Source organism: Arvicola amphibius, chromosome 8 (genome assembly GCF_903992535.2).
Source record: "Arvicola amphibius chromosome 8, mArvAmp1.2, whole genome shotgun sequence".
Lineage (NCBI taxonomy): Eukaryota > Metazoa > Chordata > Mammalia > Rodentia > Cricetidae > Arvicola > Arvicola amphibius.
Window position 1 is genome coordinate 89,217,434 of NC_052054.1, and position 21,202 is coordinate 89,238,635.

The window sequence follows — 21,202 nt, forward strand, 5'->3', positions numbered from 1 at the left end:
TTATACACTAGTCGGTGTATCAAACATATCCCATTAAGTCAGTTTTTAAAAAGAAAGGAAAGAAAAAAATCATTGTTATAAGAAGTGAAGATGTCTGGCTGTTATTTTCTCAAAAGTGAAGTGAGCTTCACTCTTTAAAGAAAAAGCCTAATAAGTTTTATGGCCAGGGATAAAAAAAATCTTTCAAATTAAAATTAAAATTTTAGAAAACATGCTTTTGTTACCATGAGCCTGAGAGTGTCCCTATTACTTTCCTAATGAGATTACATGTGACATTAATGAATGTGCTTCCTGGATATTATATAATTAACTGTGTCACTATTAGAAAGATCTGTATATGCTAATGACCTGATATTCTCCAAATGACTCAATCATCATGCTGCAGAATCATGCATGGACAAAAGACACATTTTAATTGCATATCAACCAATGGGCTTAATATAAACTTGCAAGGAAAGTTCATTAGTAGGGTTTTAGATTCCACAACAAAACTAGATTTTTAGAAAATGTAGCAAAATCTACTGTGGTAGGCAGGACAGAAAGACGGTGTCGCACACATGCCCCATCTTAATCCCGATATCACTCTCATACATATGCTCAGTCAGATGGCAGAGCTGACCTTCTTCCAGGGCGATTATCTAAGTGGATTCAGTCTCATCACAACAAATCCCCAGCAGGTAAGGAAAATGTAAATCTGAGAAATCTAATACCCATGGAGTATCTGGCAGGCCAAACATGTGATATGAAGACACACAGAGCATGTGGGAACCCCAGGCCATACAGACAGGACAGGAGTCTGCCAATACCTGATCAATCCTGATAGGAGATTAGTCCCAAACGTACCCAGATAAGAGCTAGCCTCACATTTTTAAAAAGGCTTGAGAAAATCCAGTCAAGATTCAACTTCTAATGGACACTACGGTGAGGTAATAAATGAGTTACTTTAAGCTCCTAGATGACAGAAGTTTATTATGAGCTACCCACTTGTCAATCAAAGCAGGCATCAAGTTAAATGAATCCTACTGCTGAGTTTTATCTTCAAGGAAGTCCACAGGAGTGGAAAGTGCTCGAGTGCTGTTTGCAAAGTAAAGAGAGAAAAGAAAAGAAAAAGGAAACAAGCAAAGAAAATATGCTAAAATACTGATCAGATAAACCACATAAATTTTACCAAGGGGAATGCTTTACAGTTATGCCAGCAGATGGGTAGAAGTGACTGGTAATTAGGAAACAATCACAAGTCAAATGAACAGAAAAAGTCAAGACACGAGCAACGCTGTGGCACGAAAGACCACAGCCTGCTGCCTCGAAGGCGTTCCCTTTCATAACGTGTACAGAACAGCAGTGAATACTCGCCACTGCACGGCCATACGTGTGTCTGGCTATTCTACACAACTGTCTTGGGTTTTATCCAGCTCATGTTTGCCATCTGAACCTGGCACCCATGCTAATGAGTTACTTTTCTTAAAGTTTGGCCCACTCCCAAATCTAAGCTTTTTTGGTACCATTTCTTACTAACCAAGAGCTTCATCTGCACCTCAGCATGCATTTATGCTTAAACATCCTATTCTAATAATAACTCCATGCTAGTCAATTGCTCCTAAGCTTTTAGAATGTGCTTGTTCACGTACAGATCACAGACAGTGCCATTTTGATTAGGTTAGTGAGAATCTATGTGTGCTGCAGCTATGTTAACAGATGGAGTATTTCAGCAGCAGACAAGCAGTGTGATAAACACAGGATGCCAACCCGAACCAGCGGAAGTATTCTACAGGCCACACTGACCAGGGAATCTACGGCACTGGGCTACAGTCACAAATAAGTTTCAAATTCCTTTTTTTAAAAGAAAAAATTTCTTCTTTTAAAATAAGTGAGGTAGATACTGAAAGGGCCAAGCAACCACTTTTTGGTTATGAAGCACTGTAAACTGTTTATCTCTGTATCTGTCCACAACAGGGAGAAAGAACCAAGAAAAACCTTAAACAGACCATGTCAGTTTGAGGTTGCCCATGTTTGTTGCTCTTAGTTGTTTAAGAGCTAGAGGCATGAAAGTATCCCGAGAAGATTCCCAGCCTAGTGTTAGCCACACATGAACACAACACATAGTTCACGAGTGGCCGTGAAACAATGTGTGGAGATGGATTTCGAAATGACAGACAAGGACAAAACAGAAGATGGTTCCTGCAAGTCACGCTAACGCTCAGTTTCTCTAAGCACCCTTTTACACATAGACATTATATATAACTGAACTCCATGTGCAACTACAGTCTAATAAATCTGTCTCAAAAAATGTTGGCTTTTTCAAGAAGCTATAAAAATACTGAGCATTTTTGTAGGCTTTGTTATCAGGAAAATGTTATGCAAAACTCCTTGAAAATTTTACAAGGAAATATCAGAGACAACATAAAAATGCAATAAAACATGATATTAAAATATCATCAAGTAAATCGCTCAAATAGCATTACCTGGGACCAGCTCCATAATGATGTAGACAGGCTGTCTTTGTGTGCACACGCCTATAAGTTTGACAATATTGGGGTGATCATATTGCTTGAGAATTCTACATGTGAAAAAAAGTATATGTATATCAGTTAAATAAAACAAAGTTTATTTATGATCATTACCATAATGTGTGCAATTATAATAAGCTTTAATCATAACTCAATATCAGTATGACTTGAAAATACTGATAAGCTAAATGCCTATCAACGGGTATTGATAAATATGGGCAGCATAGCACAAATGCAAATGAGCTGATCATCCTTAAAAACTTCTTTAAAAATTAGTACCCACTCCGATGCTTAATAATCAGGCTAATTAGGAATGACACATGGAATTTGCTTCAAAACATCTAGTCATCCTCAACTCATCCCACGCTGGCAAATGTTACAGACATCATTTCACTGCATGAGAGGTTTCAGACGGCAAAAACAAGAGTTCTTAAAAAATGGCCTAATAGAAGTGATCAAATAAGAGTTTCAACCGAGGCTGAGGCTCATTTGGTGTGGTCATTTGGATAAGCACAGTATTTCAGTAGAGGTTGCACAGTAGGAAACATCCCGTAGCAGGACTTCAAGCATGGGTTAAAAACAGAACAGAACCCTTTTTACCCTGATATTATAATTCACTCCTCTGGGAAAACTGCCACATTCTTTCATATGAAAATGAAAAAAAATAACTAGAAAAACATATTTTGTGCATACCCAAATAAAGAACAAACTTTAAGTAAAACATTTTAGATTTAAAATAATGATCCATAAATGAAAATAAACTAGGAAAAAGTCTAGAGATAAAGAAAATACTAGCAATGACTTGGCAAAATTTCTAATAGAAATTAAAAGTCAAGTTTCAAGAATATTTGACTTTAATACAAAATGTTGCTGGACGGTGGTAGAGCATGCCTTTAATCCAAGGCAGGTATTTCTGTGTGTTTGACGCCAGCCTGGTTTACAAAGAGAGTTTCAGGACAGCCAGAGCTACAAAGAAAAACTCTGTCTCAAAAATAAAAACAAAAAAAAAAATCCAAAATGACATTTGTAATGAAGATGGTAATGAAGAAACTGTGCAGAACAGCCAGCTATGCACAGCTGATGGCTATGGAGGGATAGTCAGAATCTTTAGTGAACAGAATTTATTTTCTAATATCAAACTTCATAATTTCAGTTAAAAATAAATAAAACCTTTTAATTTACAAAGTAATCACAATTTTAAAAGTAAGGAACGTGTTTTGAAGCACTGTTAAACACCTGCTGACTGTCCACAGAATTTCCAATAACGCACATGAAAAGACTACAACTTCATTCCTCAGACAGCATTTAAGTACTTAGTATTTAACTTTATTCCATGGCCACAGACATATTTAGACTATGACTGGAGATGTGCAAGAAGACATCCACGTGATGAGCCTCACCCTGCTGTCTCCTCACCCTGCTGTCTCCTGATCTCCTCACCCATCATTCCTTCATCTCCCACCCATGCTTTTATTTAATTTACCCTGCTCAAATTATACTTTCATTTTTAAATATGCAATTGGTATAACTGATCTCATAAATAGGCAGATTAGTTTTAGTTATTTGCAGAACAGGGATAGGTAAGATGGACCATTCAATTTTAGTTAATATAGAGAAGAAAGTCACCTTAAAAAAAGTGTTTTTTTTTTAACAAATGCCATACACAAAACAGAAAAAGAAATCTGAGATTCTTGAGAAAAGAATCACATGTATAATACCCAGAAAGAGTACAAGATACATAAATACAGCTAAAGGTATATATGAGATATGCAAATGTAACTACAGCACTGCATATAAACACATATGTGTAGTAAAATAAACAATGTTGCAGTGCTTTTAAGGACGTGGAGAATAATTACGCTACTTATTGTCCATTGCTACCATGCCTGACTTACTGGTCTTCATGCTAGCTCAAACTAGAAACTGTTCCCTCACCATGAAAGTGCTCACTCCAGAAGGGCATAGAGGTGCTGACTTCTACTTCAGCAAATCAGAGCTCAGGATATATTTTAAAACTTACCTCACAGTGAATTTAATATAACAGATTGATCAACATAGTGAATTACAAACACAAATTTTATATTATTTTAAAGAACTCACTTGGCTTCCTGTAGAAACTTTATTTTTAGTTCCTGAGGAAGGTCTTCCTTGCATGTTTTAACAGCGACAGCGGTTTTATCCTTCAGTGTGCCCTTATATACTTCACCAAAATTCCCCTGAAAAGGACAGAAGCATTGTTGGACATGTCTGACAACCCGCAAATCTTTGTTAAAAATTCAAGAGAGCATAAAATGAAGTATTTTGAGTTAACCGAACTACCGTGCTGTTTATTACTATCTTTGGATCGTAGTAATTATGGGCAACAGTCCTCCACAGTGCCACGGGTTAATTTCCACTGGAGAAAACTTGGGTTATTTTAATGCTTGGCTTCGGCAAAAGGAGAAGCCCACATTAACACCGCCGTTAAGTGCAGAGGCTTTCTCCCACCGACTACTTTACCCCTTATGCACTCTATTTTATTAAATTAAGATCACTGTGATTAAAGATAAAGCAAAGATCCTGAGAGGGAACTGCTGTGGCATTGATCCACCAGTCAGGTCTGCTGCAGAGACAGGTTGTTGGCCAGGGCAGTCAGGTCTGCTGCAGAGACAGGTTGTTGGCCAGGGCAGAAACGGGGCTCAGTCAAGCATCGGTGTCACCGGTGGGGAGCGAACACTCATCACATGTACCAGCACTGATAACGTTCCTCTAGAGCTGCCATCTACTTTGATACATACGCCTTATACTCGATGCATTTAGGAAGAGAAGAAATCCACACTACAGGAAAGATCAATATGACTAACACCTTCTCAAAGAGCTCGTTTTGCAGTATCCCTTAGGTTCTTACTATTGGCTTTAAGCCGGAACTCTGCCCTCTGTTCTTAGAATTCCCAGCTTCGAGACTGTCACTGGGCTGTCTCCACTATCCCTCATCATGGCTGTCACCCACTGAGAACACTCCCTTTGTCCACTGGCCCTTTGAACTCAAGTGTCACCGCCACTCCACCTGCTCTGACATGGCTAAAGCCCTGAGCCCTGCCACCACATGAACTGTAAACTCACAACAGAAACCTCTGTGGCCCTTACTATGGCTTGGCCGCTTTTTAGATTGTTTGCGATCCCAGTCTTTCGCGTAACCGGTTTGCACTCTATTCTTTTCAACCCTCCCCTCATTTTTAGCTGCTGCTGTTGCTTCGGAAACAAAACAAAACAAAACAAATCCCAAAGTAGTCCCGATGAAATCACTGGACTCTCAGGCACATATCTGCCCGCCATCTTCCTGAGTCACAGATGCGACACGGAGTTTACGCGTGGACATCATGTGTTAATGTTGCACTGCGAGCATTTCACATTGTCCTTACATGATCTGAAAGCCTTTGATGGGTGCTCCCCCAGCTACAGACGAACATGCCGTTCTTTCTCTTAGAGAACAGCGTCGATGTGGCTGCCCATGCCATTGCTTTAGCGGCAGAGGCGGAGTTGCAGCCTCACTAATCTCAGGCCTCTCTTGAATCACCCTGACTGGGCTGCAACAAAATTGCCCAGCCATCACCACTAGCACTTGCAAACCCTCGGCTGATTCTTAGTCAGGAGCTCCCCTGACTCCCCTCCAGCACCTGACACCAGGCAGCAGTCTTCCCTCCCTGTTTTAGCTTCTCTTCGTTTCTAAGTATTAATAACAGCTCCTGGTTTTATCTTCCTAATTGTTTGCCTTTTTTTTTTTTTTTTTATACAACTTCCTTTGAGGACTGATTTTTCTTCCCCTAGCCTCTTGGTGCTGGGATGACCAGGGCTCAGTTCTTACCCTCTTCTCTATCTAGGCCCACGCCCAACCACTCTATTTATATCTGGAATAGTCATCTTGTTTGACCTCAGCCCTCGTTACTCAGCTGGCTTTCCTCGCTGTCTTGCAGAAATCTAATAAAGTTGATGTGTCACACACTTTTAATTTTGTTTCCAGAAACCTGCTCCACTTAGAGCTGGCCTCTGTCTCTCTCTCAATCCCTACAACATCCATTAAGATATACAACGGGTTCAACTTCAAAATGCATCTAAACTTATCTCCTCCCAGCCGCGACCCCGCCCTAGCACTGGTTTTCACTCTCTAACTGCAGTTCTCACCTAGCCCAGAGCCCCTTCCCAAAGTTAATTAACTGCTCTCCAGGGAGCCACCGGCCAGCTCCACAGCCGCTGGGAGTTAAAGGTGTTAGGAAACCCAGGCGGCCCGGTCTCAAGTGCATCCTCCTCACCTTGCTGACTTCCTCCTATAATTCCCTTTTCTGAGTCTTCTCCTCGCAGGTGAGTTCTGCACTGGCTCATCACTCTGCCTCCCCCTCACTGGCTGCTCTCCGCACGGCTTGGTGGGGGCTCCGGCAAGTTCTAGTTCAAAGGTAATCAGTAATGAGATCTGCCTGGACTATTTCCTTTAGGAACGGCAACTCTGACTAACACGCAGCGCCAGGCCATTCCACTTTTCTCAGGACTCAGTGCCCTCTAACATAAGAGGTCTCCTGCTTCACAGTTGCCCGTCTTTCCCTTGCTGGTGGGAGCAGAAGCACTATAGAGACGAGGGATTTCCTCTGCTTGTTGTACGTACACCATGCACCCAGGAGAGTGCAATACATCACAGGCATATGGTAAGTGTGGTAAGAGTTGGACGACTTAAATGCCAACTCTAGAGTAACTCTGGCTTAAGCCTATGGTTCTGAATGAAGACGCTAATTTCTGCCATTACTTAACAATTACTACTGAAAAGTCTGGCTCTCTTTCTACTCATACATTCTCAGTGTACAAAAAATGTTTAGAAAAGGTAGTAAAATATTAATGACAAATGTTCGAGTATTTTAAAACACTAGTTAAGCCAAACAGTATCTCTTTAAAAGAATTTTCTTTCAAAATATTTAAACTTGTTGAGACGTCCATGCCTAGTCATTAAAAAGTAAATATTCTATGAAATAGCCTTAGTAAAAAAGCCAGCCTGGTTACATAGCAAATTCCAGAACAGCCAGGGCCATACATGTCTCAAAACAAACAAATAAAAAATTAGAAGATTTGCCTGAATTAAAAATATTTTTGCTTAGTACTAAAAAAAAAAAAAATCTGTCCTTGTAAACATAGTCTACTTCAGTATTTTAGTTTTAAAATTTATCATTTAATCGTATTTTCAAGGAAATTAGTCTCTTTGTAGTTAACTTTGGACCAAGCTGCTGCCATTGGATTACCCCAGCAATATTGTTACCACATTTAGGACGATTTCCTTCTGAATTAGGAGAGCACCTCAGAGTAAACATAGCTGCTTCTTTTAGCTTAGGTTCTTGAAAATTAACCTACTAAAATTTATTAGCAAATAAAACCTGTTTTCCTGGTTTCCAGGTTTCCTGATGCTGCCATTTGGAAAAGGCACTTAAACAGCAAATGCTAAGAGTCCTACCAAGGGGAGGACTTCAGCAAGGGACTGCATGCTGTTTGAGAACTGGAGGAAAGGGTCACGTTCACTTTGAATAAAAAATGGATCATTTAATACTTACTTAAAATGTCAGACCTCGGCTGAGTCTAGCACTGATCACATACAAATTACATAAAAACTTACTAATAACAATATCTAAATTTTACTTTATTTTTCACAGTGCATCGGGAAGCTAAACTCAACTCCAATTTCACATAGAAATATCTGCAATTAAGTCACTGACAAACTATTATTTATTCACTAGAACCTGAATGATAATGATTGGCAGATCTGTGAAGAGTCTACTTGACAAGACTGCCTTTATTGCTGGAAACAATGCATTTCAATATGGGCTGTGACTTGGAGGAAACTTCAAACAAAAGAGCAGGAAAAGGAACTTTCACTGTCTAAGACTCATCCTTACCCACCACCAACATAGCCAGTTACAAAATAGGTATTTGAAATAAAACATATGTTGCCCACAATATTTAGATAAACTTATAGTTCTCCCAAATAAACATATTTCTTCTCCTGCCCCATCTCTCCTGTGGGGGAGTGTACATGTTCCACAGCAAATGGAAAAAAAAAAAAATGTAGAGGTCATGTAGGTTCCTGGTATTAAACTCAGGTGGCCAGGCTGGAGGGAAGCACCTCTAACCCTACACCATGTTCCCGGCCCACATTATCTTTATGTTAAGATATTGCAGGGTTATGAACTTTTCTGATGGTCCAAGAAGCAACACTTCACTTTTTCTGAATTACTGAGTACAACTGGAAGCAGAGAGACTCCTGAAGGTCCAATGAAACTGTCACTACCTCACAGCTTCTTTCCTTCATTCAACAGTTTCCGGTTTTGATAAAACCATTACTATGGCTCTGACCTTCCAGGGAAAATATACACTATTATTAAAGATAAGAATCACCATAAGCCTTTCGAAGATCATCACACATCTATCTCAGGGAAAGTCAGAAGATTTCTAGGAGATATGATACTATCTTCTTCTAGATTAATTAATTAGTATATATGTACCTTGGCATGTGACAGGATATTAAAAAATGCTTTGAACAGCAATGTGAAGTGCTCATGGTTAATATAAAATGTCTTATTTAGCTCAGCTGACTGCATACCTTGCCCAGTAGTGCTCCCAATGAAACATCTTCATGATTGAGAATCCATTTCTTATCCTACAGCAAAAATAGAAAAAAAAGATGAATTGTTAATCCACGCAAGAATATAGTTGCTATAAATTCCTCTGAGGAAGGAAGTGCAGGAACAGCAGAATAAGGAACTGTAACTGCAACATGGTTCAAAATAGACTCAAGAAAGAGTACTGTACTGACAGATATTAAAATCAATACTGTAGCAAAATTCTTTCAGAAAGTGCAGCTTCAAAACGATGCAGCACCAACCGGGAAGTGATGCTCAAGGTATGCTCTGCACCTGCCACACAGCCATGACTGGTGCTGTCTGTCTTACAAAGCCATGTGACAGTACATCAGAATTTCCCTTTTCCATGAAAACCTTCCCATTCTCATCTCCTTCAAACACATCCCCTTCCATGGACCACATTCCTCACACGCCTAAGAGTTGTTTTTTAATGCATGCAAACATTATGACCTGCAGCTTTCTGTGACACTGCCCAGTCTCACGTCTTCCCAGCCTTTCCTGGGGCATAGCAACGCAACAAGCATCAAGTACAAAGTCACTAGGACATGCAAGACAGTGGTTCAAACACGCTACTGTAGAATGCTATCTCCCTGTCTGAGCTGAGGGACCAAGGAAGGGGGACACCAGTATGTAAAACATAGCTATAAAAATCACACAAAACTATAATGCTAGAATGGTACATAGGGCCATATTTAAAGGAAGGAAGGAAAAAATAAGGCAGGGATAGGTTAGAGTGGAGAGAAAGTAAGGAAATGGAAGTGGAGGGGGTGAAGAAGGGGAGGCAGAAGTAGACTTCAATATTTTATTCATTATTTTGGTTTTTTACATTGTAGTATGATTTTTCTATTAGATAGAAACATAATTATGACCTATAGTATGAGCCATAATAGGTAATCAAATATATTGAAGTAAAACTGTGAGTGGTTTTAAAATGTCCTTTGACAGCCATTTGAAGGACTCCATCTTGAGAAACATGTGACAAACATTCACCTATCACCTCTGACAGACAAGTTACCACAGGCATCTGTTTTTAAAGGGCAACTTACATAAATAATATTTCAACCTAAATATTAAGCTCAACTGATGGAGATTAAGAGACCATATGGAAGGGGAACTATGGGGCTATGTGAGGGGTCCAACTGGAATTCACGGAACACGACTGGGGGGCTGGCAGTGAGCCTTGGAGAGGCAAAGTCTCAAGGACTATGTGTCCTGAGGACCTCAAGCTGTTACTGGGCATAGCTCTGAGTGGTGCCTTCATGGTCAGCACGTTTCTCATTATGGATTGCATGCCTTCGGTTGGAGATTTGCCACTTAGGGTCAGATTCAAAGTCCACGTTAGGCCCAGTCTTTCTCTCTCTCTGCCCCATCTCAGAGCTAACATGCCTCTGTGTTGACTGCCTCTCCATCCAATTAATCAGACTGAGAGTTCACCTCTCAGTCCACACTTTAACAGAAACTGTAGCTACCAAATTCTGATAAAAACAGGTAGTTACTTAGTTCCAGTAGCATTGCCCCTCTTACCGACTCTTCTCTTGTTATGTAGTCTTGGTTTGATGTAGGTGTGTCTTCTAAATAAAATGGCTCTTAATATTCATAAATCCACTGAAATGTACTGGTAACAATTTCTAAACAGATACATGTGAGGTAAAAACTAAACTTGCAAATTATGCTGGAAACTGTTCCACTGCCACAAAACCATTCAAAAGGCATCTTTTCTCCTCTCCTGTCCTCCCTCCTTCCCCCTCTCTCCCCCCACCCCAAGTTGATTGATTTATTTTTTGACTGATGGGTTGGTTGGTTTTTCAGGATGGGGTTTCTCTGTAATCCTGGCTGTCCTAGAACTCACTCTGCAGGCCAGGGTGGCTTCGAATTCAATGTACCAGCCTCTGCCTCCTGAATGATGAGATTTAAGGTATGAGCCACCACTGCCTGGCTAGTTCTTTATTTTTTATTTTATGTCATTTTATTTTATTTTTGAGATGGAGTCTCACTATGAAACACTGTCTGGCCTGGAACTGGCTATGTAGACCAGGCTGTTCATAACTCTTAGGGATCTACCTGCCTCTGTCTCACAAGAGCAGGGATTAAAGGTGTGTGTTACTATGTTTGGTCTGACAATATATTTTTCAATAATGAATTAACTGAATATTTAGGATACTGAAAATCTGTTAACAGAGTGAAATTTTCCAATTAAATTCAATAGTCTAATTATTTTCATTTTCTTAGAAACAGAATTTAGAGTCAAAATTCAAAGCTAAGTTTATGAATTGATGAATCTTTATAAAACACACTTTTGGGAAAAACAGTAATTAAATAAGAAAATATGAATGATTTTTCCCTTCAAATTTAAAGTCAGGAAAAGAAATCAACTAGTTATATTCACTTTTCTTATTTCACTTAAAAATTTCTTAGTTTAAAAAAAAAGAGGAAAACTTTAAAAAGCAGCAGAGAATTAGAAGTTAAAAGGTAAGCTAACCTCATCAACACAGCCCAGAGCAAAAAACAATGAAAATGCCACTTGTCGGCTCAAACCTTGGCTCTTAAAACTTTTGGCTTTTAGAAATTCCCTAGTTAGTACGGACAAAAGATAAAGAAGATGCTGGAAAACAAAGCAGTAAGAACTGAAATGTCTGACAAAGGAAAAGCTTCCACAGACAGCTGAGAGATTCTACAAAGTGTAACTAAGACATCAGGCGACTTATGAATTAATTCTCTAGAGTGAAATTCTGCCTATCAATCTTACTTGTAGTTCAACGTATCACACAGACACACTCACAGAGAGATAGAGAGACAGAGAATTAGCCATTGGTACTGAATTCATAGAAACTGGTTTAAAAGAAACTTGAAATTTTACTCATAAGATTCACTATAAACTACAACTCAAAGTCCTTCCACGCTTGTCCCAGAATTCCAAATAAAGCTGAGCTGATAATGTGCCTTTAAAACCAATAATGGGAGTAAAAAGAGATAAGGCTGACACGAACAAGAAAACAGAAGCACAGGCAGGATGCCGCCCAAAACCACACTTCTACTACAGCAGTCAAGACGGTGAATTTCTTCTCCCCAGTCATGAGGCTGTGTCTAGTCCACAGACCACGCATAGACTCTCCAGAGGGGCAGTTCTCAATCTGTGGGTCGTGACCCCTGGGGGGAGGGGGTTGAACAACCCTTTTCCAGGGGTCGCATCAGATATCCTGCATATAAGATATTTACACTAGGAGGATTCCTAACAATAGCAAAATTAGTCATAAAGTAGCAATGAAAATAATTGTATGTCTTGAGTCACAGCAACATGAGGAACTGTATCAAGGGGTCACAACATTAGGAAGGTTGAGAACCACTGCTATAGAGTCAAAGAAAATAACAGAAAATTAATTTTTCACTGAACCATTTTGAAAACCAAGTTAATGTACAAGAGATAAAAAACAATTTAGGGTCTCCCAAGCTTTCCCTAGTGTTCTCAGGTGTCCTGCTCCTGTTCTAAGGCCATCCACCCAAAGGGGTCAGACTCTGGCCTCCAGGCAGGTCTGAGGATTCCTGCGGAGGGGTGCTGGCTCCTTCAGATTGTGCTGCCAGGTTCGCTGTGTGGTATTCCATCCCGCCCTGCCCCCACCTTGGCCCTTTTGTCTGGGCTGCGACCCTGGGCTGCCTGGAATCCCTGATCCTGTGCCCTGACATTCCATCTGAACTGATGAGTGAATGTGGACCTTGGGGCAACCTGCCCTGGAAGAGAGCACAGACCCCCTACCCCCACTTCCCTCTGCAGGCTTGTGTCTCCCAAGCTTTCCCTAGTATTCTCAGGTGTCCTGCTCCTGTTCTAAGGCCATCCACCCAAAGGGGTCAGACTCTGGCCTCCAGGCAGGTCTGAGGATTCCTGCAAGGGAGTGCGGGCTTCTTCAGATTGTGACGCAAGGAATAGGTCCTCCTCTGGCACTGGGGAAATCCAACCAGTTTCAGTCACAGCAAAGATTGGTCTAGGACACCAAACGCCTCCGGGCTCCTTTTGAAGGAAGAGATGGGCAGGCGCCAATGCAGGAACTCCTCCAATAACATGAAAGGCAACATGACATCACCACAAGCCAGACATCCCGAAAAAACAAGAATTGAAAACCCTACCCCAGAAGATATAGAAGAAACCGACCTTAAACAGTACTTTATGAAAATAATAGAGGACCTTAAACAGGAGGTAAAAAACTGCCATAAAGAAATGGAGATGACAAACAAAAAGGTAGACGAAATAAATAAATCTCTCAAAGATACCCAAGAAAAACAAGAAAGACAAGAAAAAGCAATCAAGCAGGTAAGGGAAACAGTACAAGACCTGATAAATGAAATGGAGGTATTGAAGAAAACACAATCTGAGGGACGACTGGAAATGGAAACTCTGAGTAAACGAACAGAAACTTCAGAGACAAGTATTTCCAACCGAATACAAGAGATGGAAGAAAGAATCTCGGACTCTGAAGATACAATAGAGGAAATAAACTCACAGATTAAAGAACTAAACAAATCTAACAAATTCTTAACACAAAACATTCAGGAAATATGGGACACCATGAAAAGACCAAACCTAAGAATAATTGGGGTAGAAGAAGGAGAAGAATTACAACTCAAAGGCCCAGAAAACATTCAACAAAATTATAGAAGAAAACTTCCCCAACCTAAAGAAGGATGTTCCTATGAAGGTACAAGAAGCCTACAGAACACCAAATAGACTGGATCAAAAGAAAGCATCCCCACGCCATATAATAATCAAAACACAAAACATACAGAATAAAGAACAGATATTAAGAGCTGCAAAGGAAAAAGGTCAAGTAACATATAAAGGGAAACCTATCAGAATTACACCTGATTTCTCAATGGAAACCATGAAAGCCAGAAGAGCTTGGATAGATGTGCTACAGACACTAAGGGAACATGGATGCAAGCCTAGACTATTATACCCAGCAAAGCTTGCATTCACCATTGATGGAGAAAACAAGATATTCCAGGACAAAAACAGATTTAAACAATACGCAGCCACAAATCCAGCCTTGCAGAAAGTAATAGAAGGAAAATCACAAACCAAGGAGTCCAACAATGCCCACAATAACTCAGGCTTCTAGCGACCCTTCACCAGCACAACTAGAAGAAGGGAAACACACAAACTCTACTACTAAAAATGACTGAAGTTAACAACCACTGGTCATTAATATCACTTAATATCAATGGACTCAATTCACCTATAAAAAGGCACAGGCTAAGAGACTGGATACGAAAACAGAATCCAACATTTTGCTGTTTACAAGAAACACACCTCAACCACAAAGACAGACACCTATTCAGAGTAAAGGGTTGGGAAAAGGTTTATCAAGCAAATGGCCCTAAGAAACAAGCGGGTGTGGCCATACTAATTTCCAACAAAATTGACTTTAAACTAAAATCAATCAGAAGAGATGGAAAGGGACACTTTATACTCATAACAGGAAAAATCCATCAGAATGAAGTCTCAATCCTGAATATCTATGCCCCTAATATAAAAGCTCCCACTTATGTAAAAGAAACACTTCTAGAACTCAAGGCAGCCATCAAACCACACACACTAATAGTTGGAGACTTCAACACTCCTCTCTCACCAATGGACAGGTCAAGCAGACAGAAACCTAACAGAGAATTGAAAGACTTAATGGAGGTAATGAACCAAATGGACTTAACAGACATCTATAGAACATTCCACCCAAATAGGAAAGAATATACCTTCTTCTCTGCGGCTCATGGAACCTTTTCGAAAATTGACCATATACTTGGTAACAAAGCAAACTTCCACAATTACAAAAAAATATTAGTAACCACCTGTGTCTTATCGGATCACCATGGATTAAAATTAGAATTCAACAACAATGCTACCCCCAGAAAGCCCACAAACTCATGGAAACTGAACAGTCAACTACTGACCCACACCTGGGTCAAGGAAGAAATAAAGAAAGAAATTAAAGTCTTTCTTGAATTTAATGAAAACAAAGACACAACATACTCAAATCTATGGGACACAATGAAAGCAGTGCTAAGAGGAAAGTTCATAGCACTAAGTGCCCACTTAAAGAAAACGGAGAAAGCACTCATTGGTGACTTAACAGCACACCTGAAAGCTCTGGAAAAAAAAGAAGCAGACTCACCTAGGAGAAGTAGAAGACTGGAAATAAACTCAGGGCAGAAATCAACAAAATAGAAACACAGAAAACAATCCAAAGAATCAATGAAACAAGAAGCTGGTTCTTGGAGAAAATCAACAAGATTGACAAAACCTTAGCCAAACTAATCAAACGGCAGAGGGAGAACACGCAAATTAATAAGATCAGAAATGAAAAGGGGGACATAACCACAGACACAGAGGAAATTCAGAGAATCATTAGATCTTACTACAAAAGCCTGTATGCCACAAAATTGGAAAATGTAAAAGAAATGGACAGTTTTTTAGATAAATACCATATTCCAAAGTTAAACCAGGACCAGATAAATGTTCTAAATAGTCCTGTTAGTCGCGAAGAATTAGAAACTGTTATCAGAAACCTCCCTACCAAAAAGAGCCCAGGACCAGATGGTTTCAATGCGGAATTCTACCAGAACTTCCAAGAAGACCTAATACCTATACTCCTTAAGGTATTTCATAATATAGAAACACAAGAGTCACTGCCAAATTCCTTCTATGAAGCTACAGTCACCCTGATACCTAAACCACACAAAGACTCAACCAAGAAAGAGAATTACAGGCCAATCTCACTCATGAACATTGACGCAAAAATTCTCAATAAAATACTGGCAAACCGAATCCAAGAACACATTAGAAAAATTATCCATTACGATCAAGTAGGCTTCATCCCAGAGATGCAGGGCTGGTTCAACATACGAAAATCTATCAATGTAATCCATCATATAAATAAACTGAAGGAAAAAAATCATATGGTCATCTCATTAGATGCTGAAAAAACATTTGACAAAATTCAGCACCCTTTTATGATAAAGGTCTTGGAGAGATTAGGGATACAAGGGTCATTCCTAAATATAATAAAAGCTATTTACAGCAAGCCGACAGCTAACATCAAACTAAACGGAGAGAAACTCAAGGCTATCCCACTAAATTCAGGAACACGACAAGGCTGTCCACTCTCTCCTTATCTCTTCAATATAGTGCTTGAAGTTCTAGCAATAGCAATAAGACAACATAAGGGAATCAAGGGGATTCAATTTGGAAAGGAAGAAGTTAAACTTTCATTATTTGCAGATGATATGATAGTATACATAAGCGACCCCAAAAACTCCACCAAAGAACTCTTACAGCTGATAAACTCCTTCAGTAACGTGGCAGGTAACAAGATCAACTCCAAAAAATCAGTCGCCCTCCTATACACAAAGGATAAGAAAGCAGAGAGGGAAATCAAAGAAGTATCACCTTTCACAATAGCCACAAATAGCATAAGATATCTGGGAGTATCTCTAACCAAGGAAGTGAAGGATTTATTTGACAAGAACTTTAAGTCTTTGAAGAAAGAAATTAAAGAGGATACCAGAAAATGGAAGGATCTCCCCTGCTCGTGGATTGGGAGGATCAACATAGTAAAAATGGCAATTCTACCAAAAGCAATCTATAGATTCAATGCAATCCCAATCAAGGTCCCATTAAAATTCTTCACAGAGATTGAGAGGACAATAATCAACTTTATATGGAAAAACAAGAAACCCAGGATAGCCAAAAAAATCTTATACAATAAAGGTTCTTCTGGAGGCATTACCATCCCTGACTTCAAACTCTATTACAAAGCTACAGTATTGAAAACAGCTTGGTATTGGCATAAAAACAGAGAAGTTGACCAATGGAATCATATAGAAGACCCGGATCTTAAACCACAAACCTATGAACACCTGATTTTTGATAAAGGAGCCAAAAGTACACAATGGAAGAAAGAGGGCATCTTCAACAAATGGTGCTGGCATAACTGGATGTCAACCTGTAGAAGAATGAAAGTAGATCCATATCTATCACCATGCACAAAACTCAAGTCCAAATGGATTAAAGACCTCAATATTAATTTGAACACATTGAGCTTGATAGAGGAGAAAGTGGGAAGTACTCTACAACAAATGGGCACAGGGAACCGTTTCCTACGCATAACCCCAGCTGCACAGACTTTAAGGGCAACATTGAATAAATGGGACCTCCTGAAGTTGAGCAGCTTCTGTAAAGCAAAGGACATTGTCACTAAGACACAAAGGCAGCCTACTGACTGGGAAAAGATTTTCACCAACCCTGCAACTGACAAAGGTCTGATCTCTAAAATATATAAGGAACTCAAGAGACTAGACGGTAAAATGCCAATTAACCCAATTAAAAAATGGGGCACTGAACTGAACAGAGAATTCTCAACAGAAGAAGTTCGAATGGCCAAAAGACACTTAAGGTCATGCTCAACCTCCCTAGCTATCAGGGAAATGCAAATCAAAACAACTTTGAGATATCATCTTACACCTGTCAGATTGGCTAAAATCCAAAACACCAATAATAACCTTTGCTGGAGAGGTTGTGGGGTAAGGGGTACACTCATCCATTGCTGGTGGGAATGCACACTTGTGCAACCACTTTGGAAAGCAGTGTGGCGGTTTCTCAGGAAATTCGGGATCAACCTACCCCAGGACCCAGCAATTCCACTATTGGGAATCTACCCAAGAGATGCCCAATCATACAACAAAAGCATATGCTCATCTATGTTCATAGCAGCATTATTTGTAATAGCCAGATCCTGGAAACAACCTAGATGCCCTTCAGTGGAAGAATGGATGAAGAAACTGTGGAATATATACATGCTAGAATACTACTCAGCGGTAAAAAACAATGACATCTTGAATTTTGCAGGCAAATGGATGGAAATAGAAAACACTATTCTGAGTGAGGTAACCCAGACCCAAAAAGATGAACATGGGATGTACTCACTCATAATCGGTTTCTAGCCATAATTAAAGGACATCGAGCCTATAAATTTGGGATCCTTGAGAAGATAATAAGAAGGTGAACTCCCAAAAAAAGATATAGTAATCCTCCTGGATATTGGAAGTAGACACGATCGCCAGGCAAAATTGGGAACTTGAGGGTTGGGCAAGACTGGGCCAAGGGAAGATGGGGAGAGAAAAGTGTGTAGGGAAGAACGGGGGGAGCTCGGAGGAATGGGGTGCTTGGGATATAGGAAGGGTGGATATGGGAGCAGGGAAGCATATATCCTAACTTAAAGAGCTACCTGAGGGTTGTCAAGAGACTTGACCCTTGAGGGGTTCCCAGCTTTCCAGGGAGATGCCCCCAGTTAGTCCCTTGGGCAGCTGAGGAGAGGGAGCCTGAAAAGGCCAGTTCCTATAGCCATACTGATTAATTTCTTGCATATCACCATAGAACCTCCACCTGACGATAGATGAAGAAAATGACAGAGCCCCACATTGGAGCACCGGACTGAGCTCCCAAGGTCCTGATGAGGAGCAGAAGGAGAGAGAACATAAGAAAGAAAGTCAGGACCGTGAGGGAACCTCCAGCTGGCGACAGATGGGGAAGGTGACTGAGCCCCACATTGGAGCACTGGACTGAGCTCCCAAGGTCCTGATGAGGAGCAGAAGGAGCGAGAACATGAGGGAGAAAGTCAGGAACGAGAGGGGTGCGTTCACTCATGGAGACGGTGGGACAGAACTAATGGGAGATCACCAACTCCAGTTGGAATGGGACTGATGGATCATGCGACCAAACCCGTCTCTCTGAATGTGGCCAACAGCGGGGGCTGACTGAGAAGCAAAGGACAATGGCTCTGGGCTCTGATTCTTCTGCATGGACCGGCTCTGTGGGAGCCTTCTCAGCTTGGTCGATCACCTTCCTGGACCGGGGGGAGTTGGGAGGACCCTGGTCTTAGCATAGAATGGGGAACCCTGATGGCTCCTTGGCCTTGAGAGGGAGGGAGGAGAGGTATGGGTGAAGGGGAGGGGAGGGAAGGGGGAGAAGGAGGGGAGGGGAGGGGGAGGAGGAGGGGAGGGAGGGGGGAGGAGGAGGGAAGGAGATGGAAATTTTTAAATATAAAAAAAAATAAACCATGAGGAAAAAAAAAACAATTTAGATTATTTCAGATTCTCCTGATTTATTCAAAGATAGTGAAACAATAAAATAGCATTCTGAACCATAAATGCCAACCAAAAGGCCATGCAGACACGTATGAGTAGAAATATACTGTGCTCTGAATTCAAAGGGTTTGATACAGCACACCAAGACTGAAGAAGGTACAGAAGTGTGCATCAACCAGAGCCAGATGCTAGGGAGGAAGAATTCAGGGTCCCAGCATGGACTCTGAAGGCTTCAGAAGAACATAAAAGGTGTTTGGAATTTCTTACAACAGATGCTTTTTACTTCCCAGAAAGTTACTACACTAAGGAAAAGTATAATGGCTGTGCTTTAACCGCCAGAAAAAGAACACTGCTAAACAACCTAGATGCCCTTCAATTGAAGAATGGATGAAGAAAGTGTGGAATATCTACACATTAGAGTACTACTCTGTGGTAAAAAAACAATGACATCTTGAATTTTGCATGCAAATGGATGGAAATAGAAAACACTATTCTGAGTGAGGCAACCCAGACCCAAAAAGATGAACATGGGATGTACTCACTCATAATCGGTTTCTAGCCATAACTAAAGGACATTGAGCCTATTATTTGTGATCCTAGAGAAACTAAATAAGAAGGTGAACCCAAAGAAAAACATATAGTTATCCTCCTCGATATTGGAAGGAGACAAGATTGCCGGGCAAAAACTGGGAACTTGGGGGTGGGGTGAGATGGGGCTAAGGGGAGATGGGGAGAGAAAAATGTGAAGGGGAAGATGGGGAGAGCATGGGGGAATGGGATGGTTGGGATAAAGGAAGGGTGGACATGGGAGCAAGGAAGTATATATCTTAATTAAGGGAGCCATTCTAGGGTTGGCAAGAGTCTTGACTCTAGAGGGGTTGGTTCTCAGGTGTTCAGGGAGATGCCCCCAGCTAAGTCCTTGGGCAGCTGAGGAGAGGGAGCCTGAAATGGCCCTATCCTATAGCCACACTGATGAATATCTTGCACATCACCATAGAACCTTCATCTGGCGATGGATGGAGATAGAGACAGAGCCCCACATTGGAGCACCAGACTGAGCTCCCAAGGTCCAAAGGAGGAGCAGAAGGTGGGAGAACATGAACAAGGAAGTCAGGACCACGAGGGGTGCACCCACCCACTGAGATGGTGGGGCTGATCTAATGGAAGCTCACCAAGGCCAGCTGGACTGGGACTGAAAAAGCATGGGATAAAACCGGTCTCCCAGAACATGGCGGACAATGGGGGCTGCTGAGAAGCCAAGGACAATGGCACTGGGTTTTGATGCTACTGCATGGACTGGCTTTGGAGGGGCCTAGCCTGTTTGGATGCTCACCTTCCTAGACCTGGATGGATGGGGGAGGACCGTGGATTTCCCACAGGGCAGGGAACCCTTACTGTTCTTCGGACTGGAGAGAGAGGGGGAGGGGAGTGGGGGGAGAGGGAGGGAAATGGGAGGCCGGGAGGAGGCAGAAATTTTTAATAAAAAAAAGAAATAAAAAAGAAAAGAAAAGAAGAGAAAAGAAAAGAAAAGACCACTGCTGCACCATTCCATGGAGTACTGAAAAGAAAAAGGTAACCCACGCGGTGGGTTTAGAAAACGATTCACAAAGAACTTAAGAAACTAGCTGGGCGATGGTGGTACACGCCTTTAATCCCAGCACTCGGGAGGCAGAGGCAGGCGGATCTCTGTGAGTTCGAGACCAGCCTGGTCTACAAGAGCTAGTTCCAGGACAGGCTCCAAAGCCACAGAGAAACCCTGTCTCGAAAAACCAAAAAAAAAAAAAAAAAAGAAACTAGACATCAAAATACCAAATAATCTAATTTTAAAATGGGGTACAGATTTAAACAGAGAATTGTCAACAGGAGAATCTCAAATGGCTGAGATACACTAAAAGAATTGATCAACATCCTTAG

General features: G+C 40.9%; 1 protein-coding gene across 2 annotated transcripts in view; it reads right to left on the reverse strand.

Moving 5' to 3' along the window:
* Window positions 1–21,202, reverse strand: part of Fer (FER tyrosine kinase) — a 320,970-nt gene that overhangs the window by 104,863 nt on the left and 194,905 nt on the right. For both annotated transcript variants that reach the window (XM_038339140.2, XM_038339139.2), the window contains 3 exons: window positions 9,121–9,177; window positions 4,608–4,723; window positions 2,463–2,557 (listed from right to left, as the gene is read on the reverse strand). In XM_038339140.2, coding sequence (XP_038195068.1) covers window positions 2,463–2,557; window positions 4,608–4,723; window positions 9,121–9,177 — 268 coding nt within the window. The remainder of the gene's footprint in view (window positions 1–2,462; window positions 2,558–4,607; window positions 4,724–9,120; window positions 9,178–21,202) is intronic.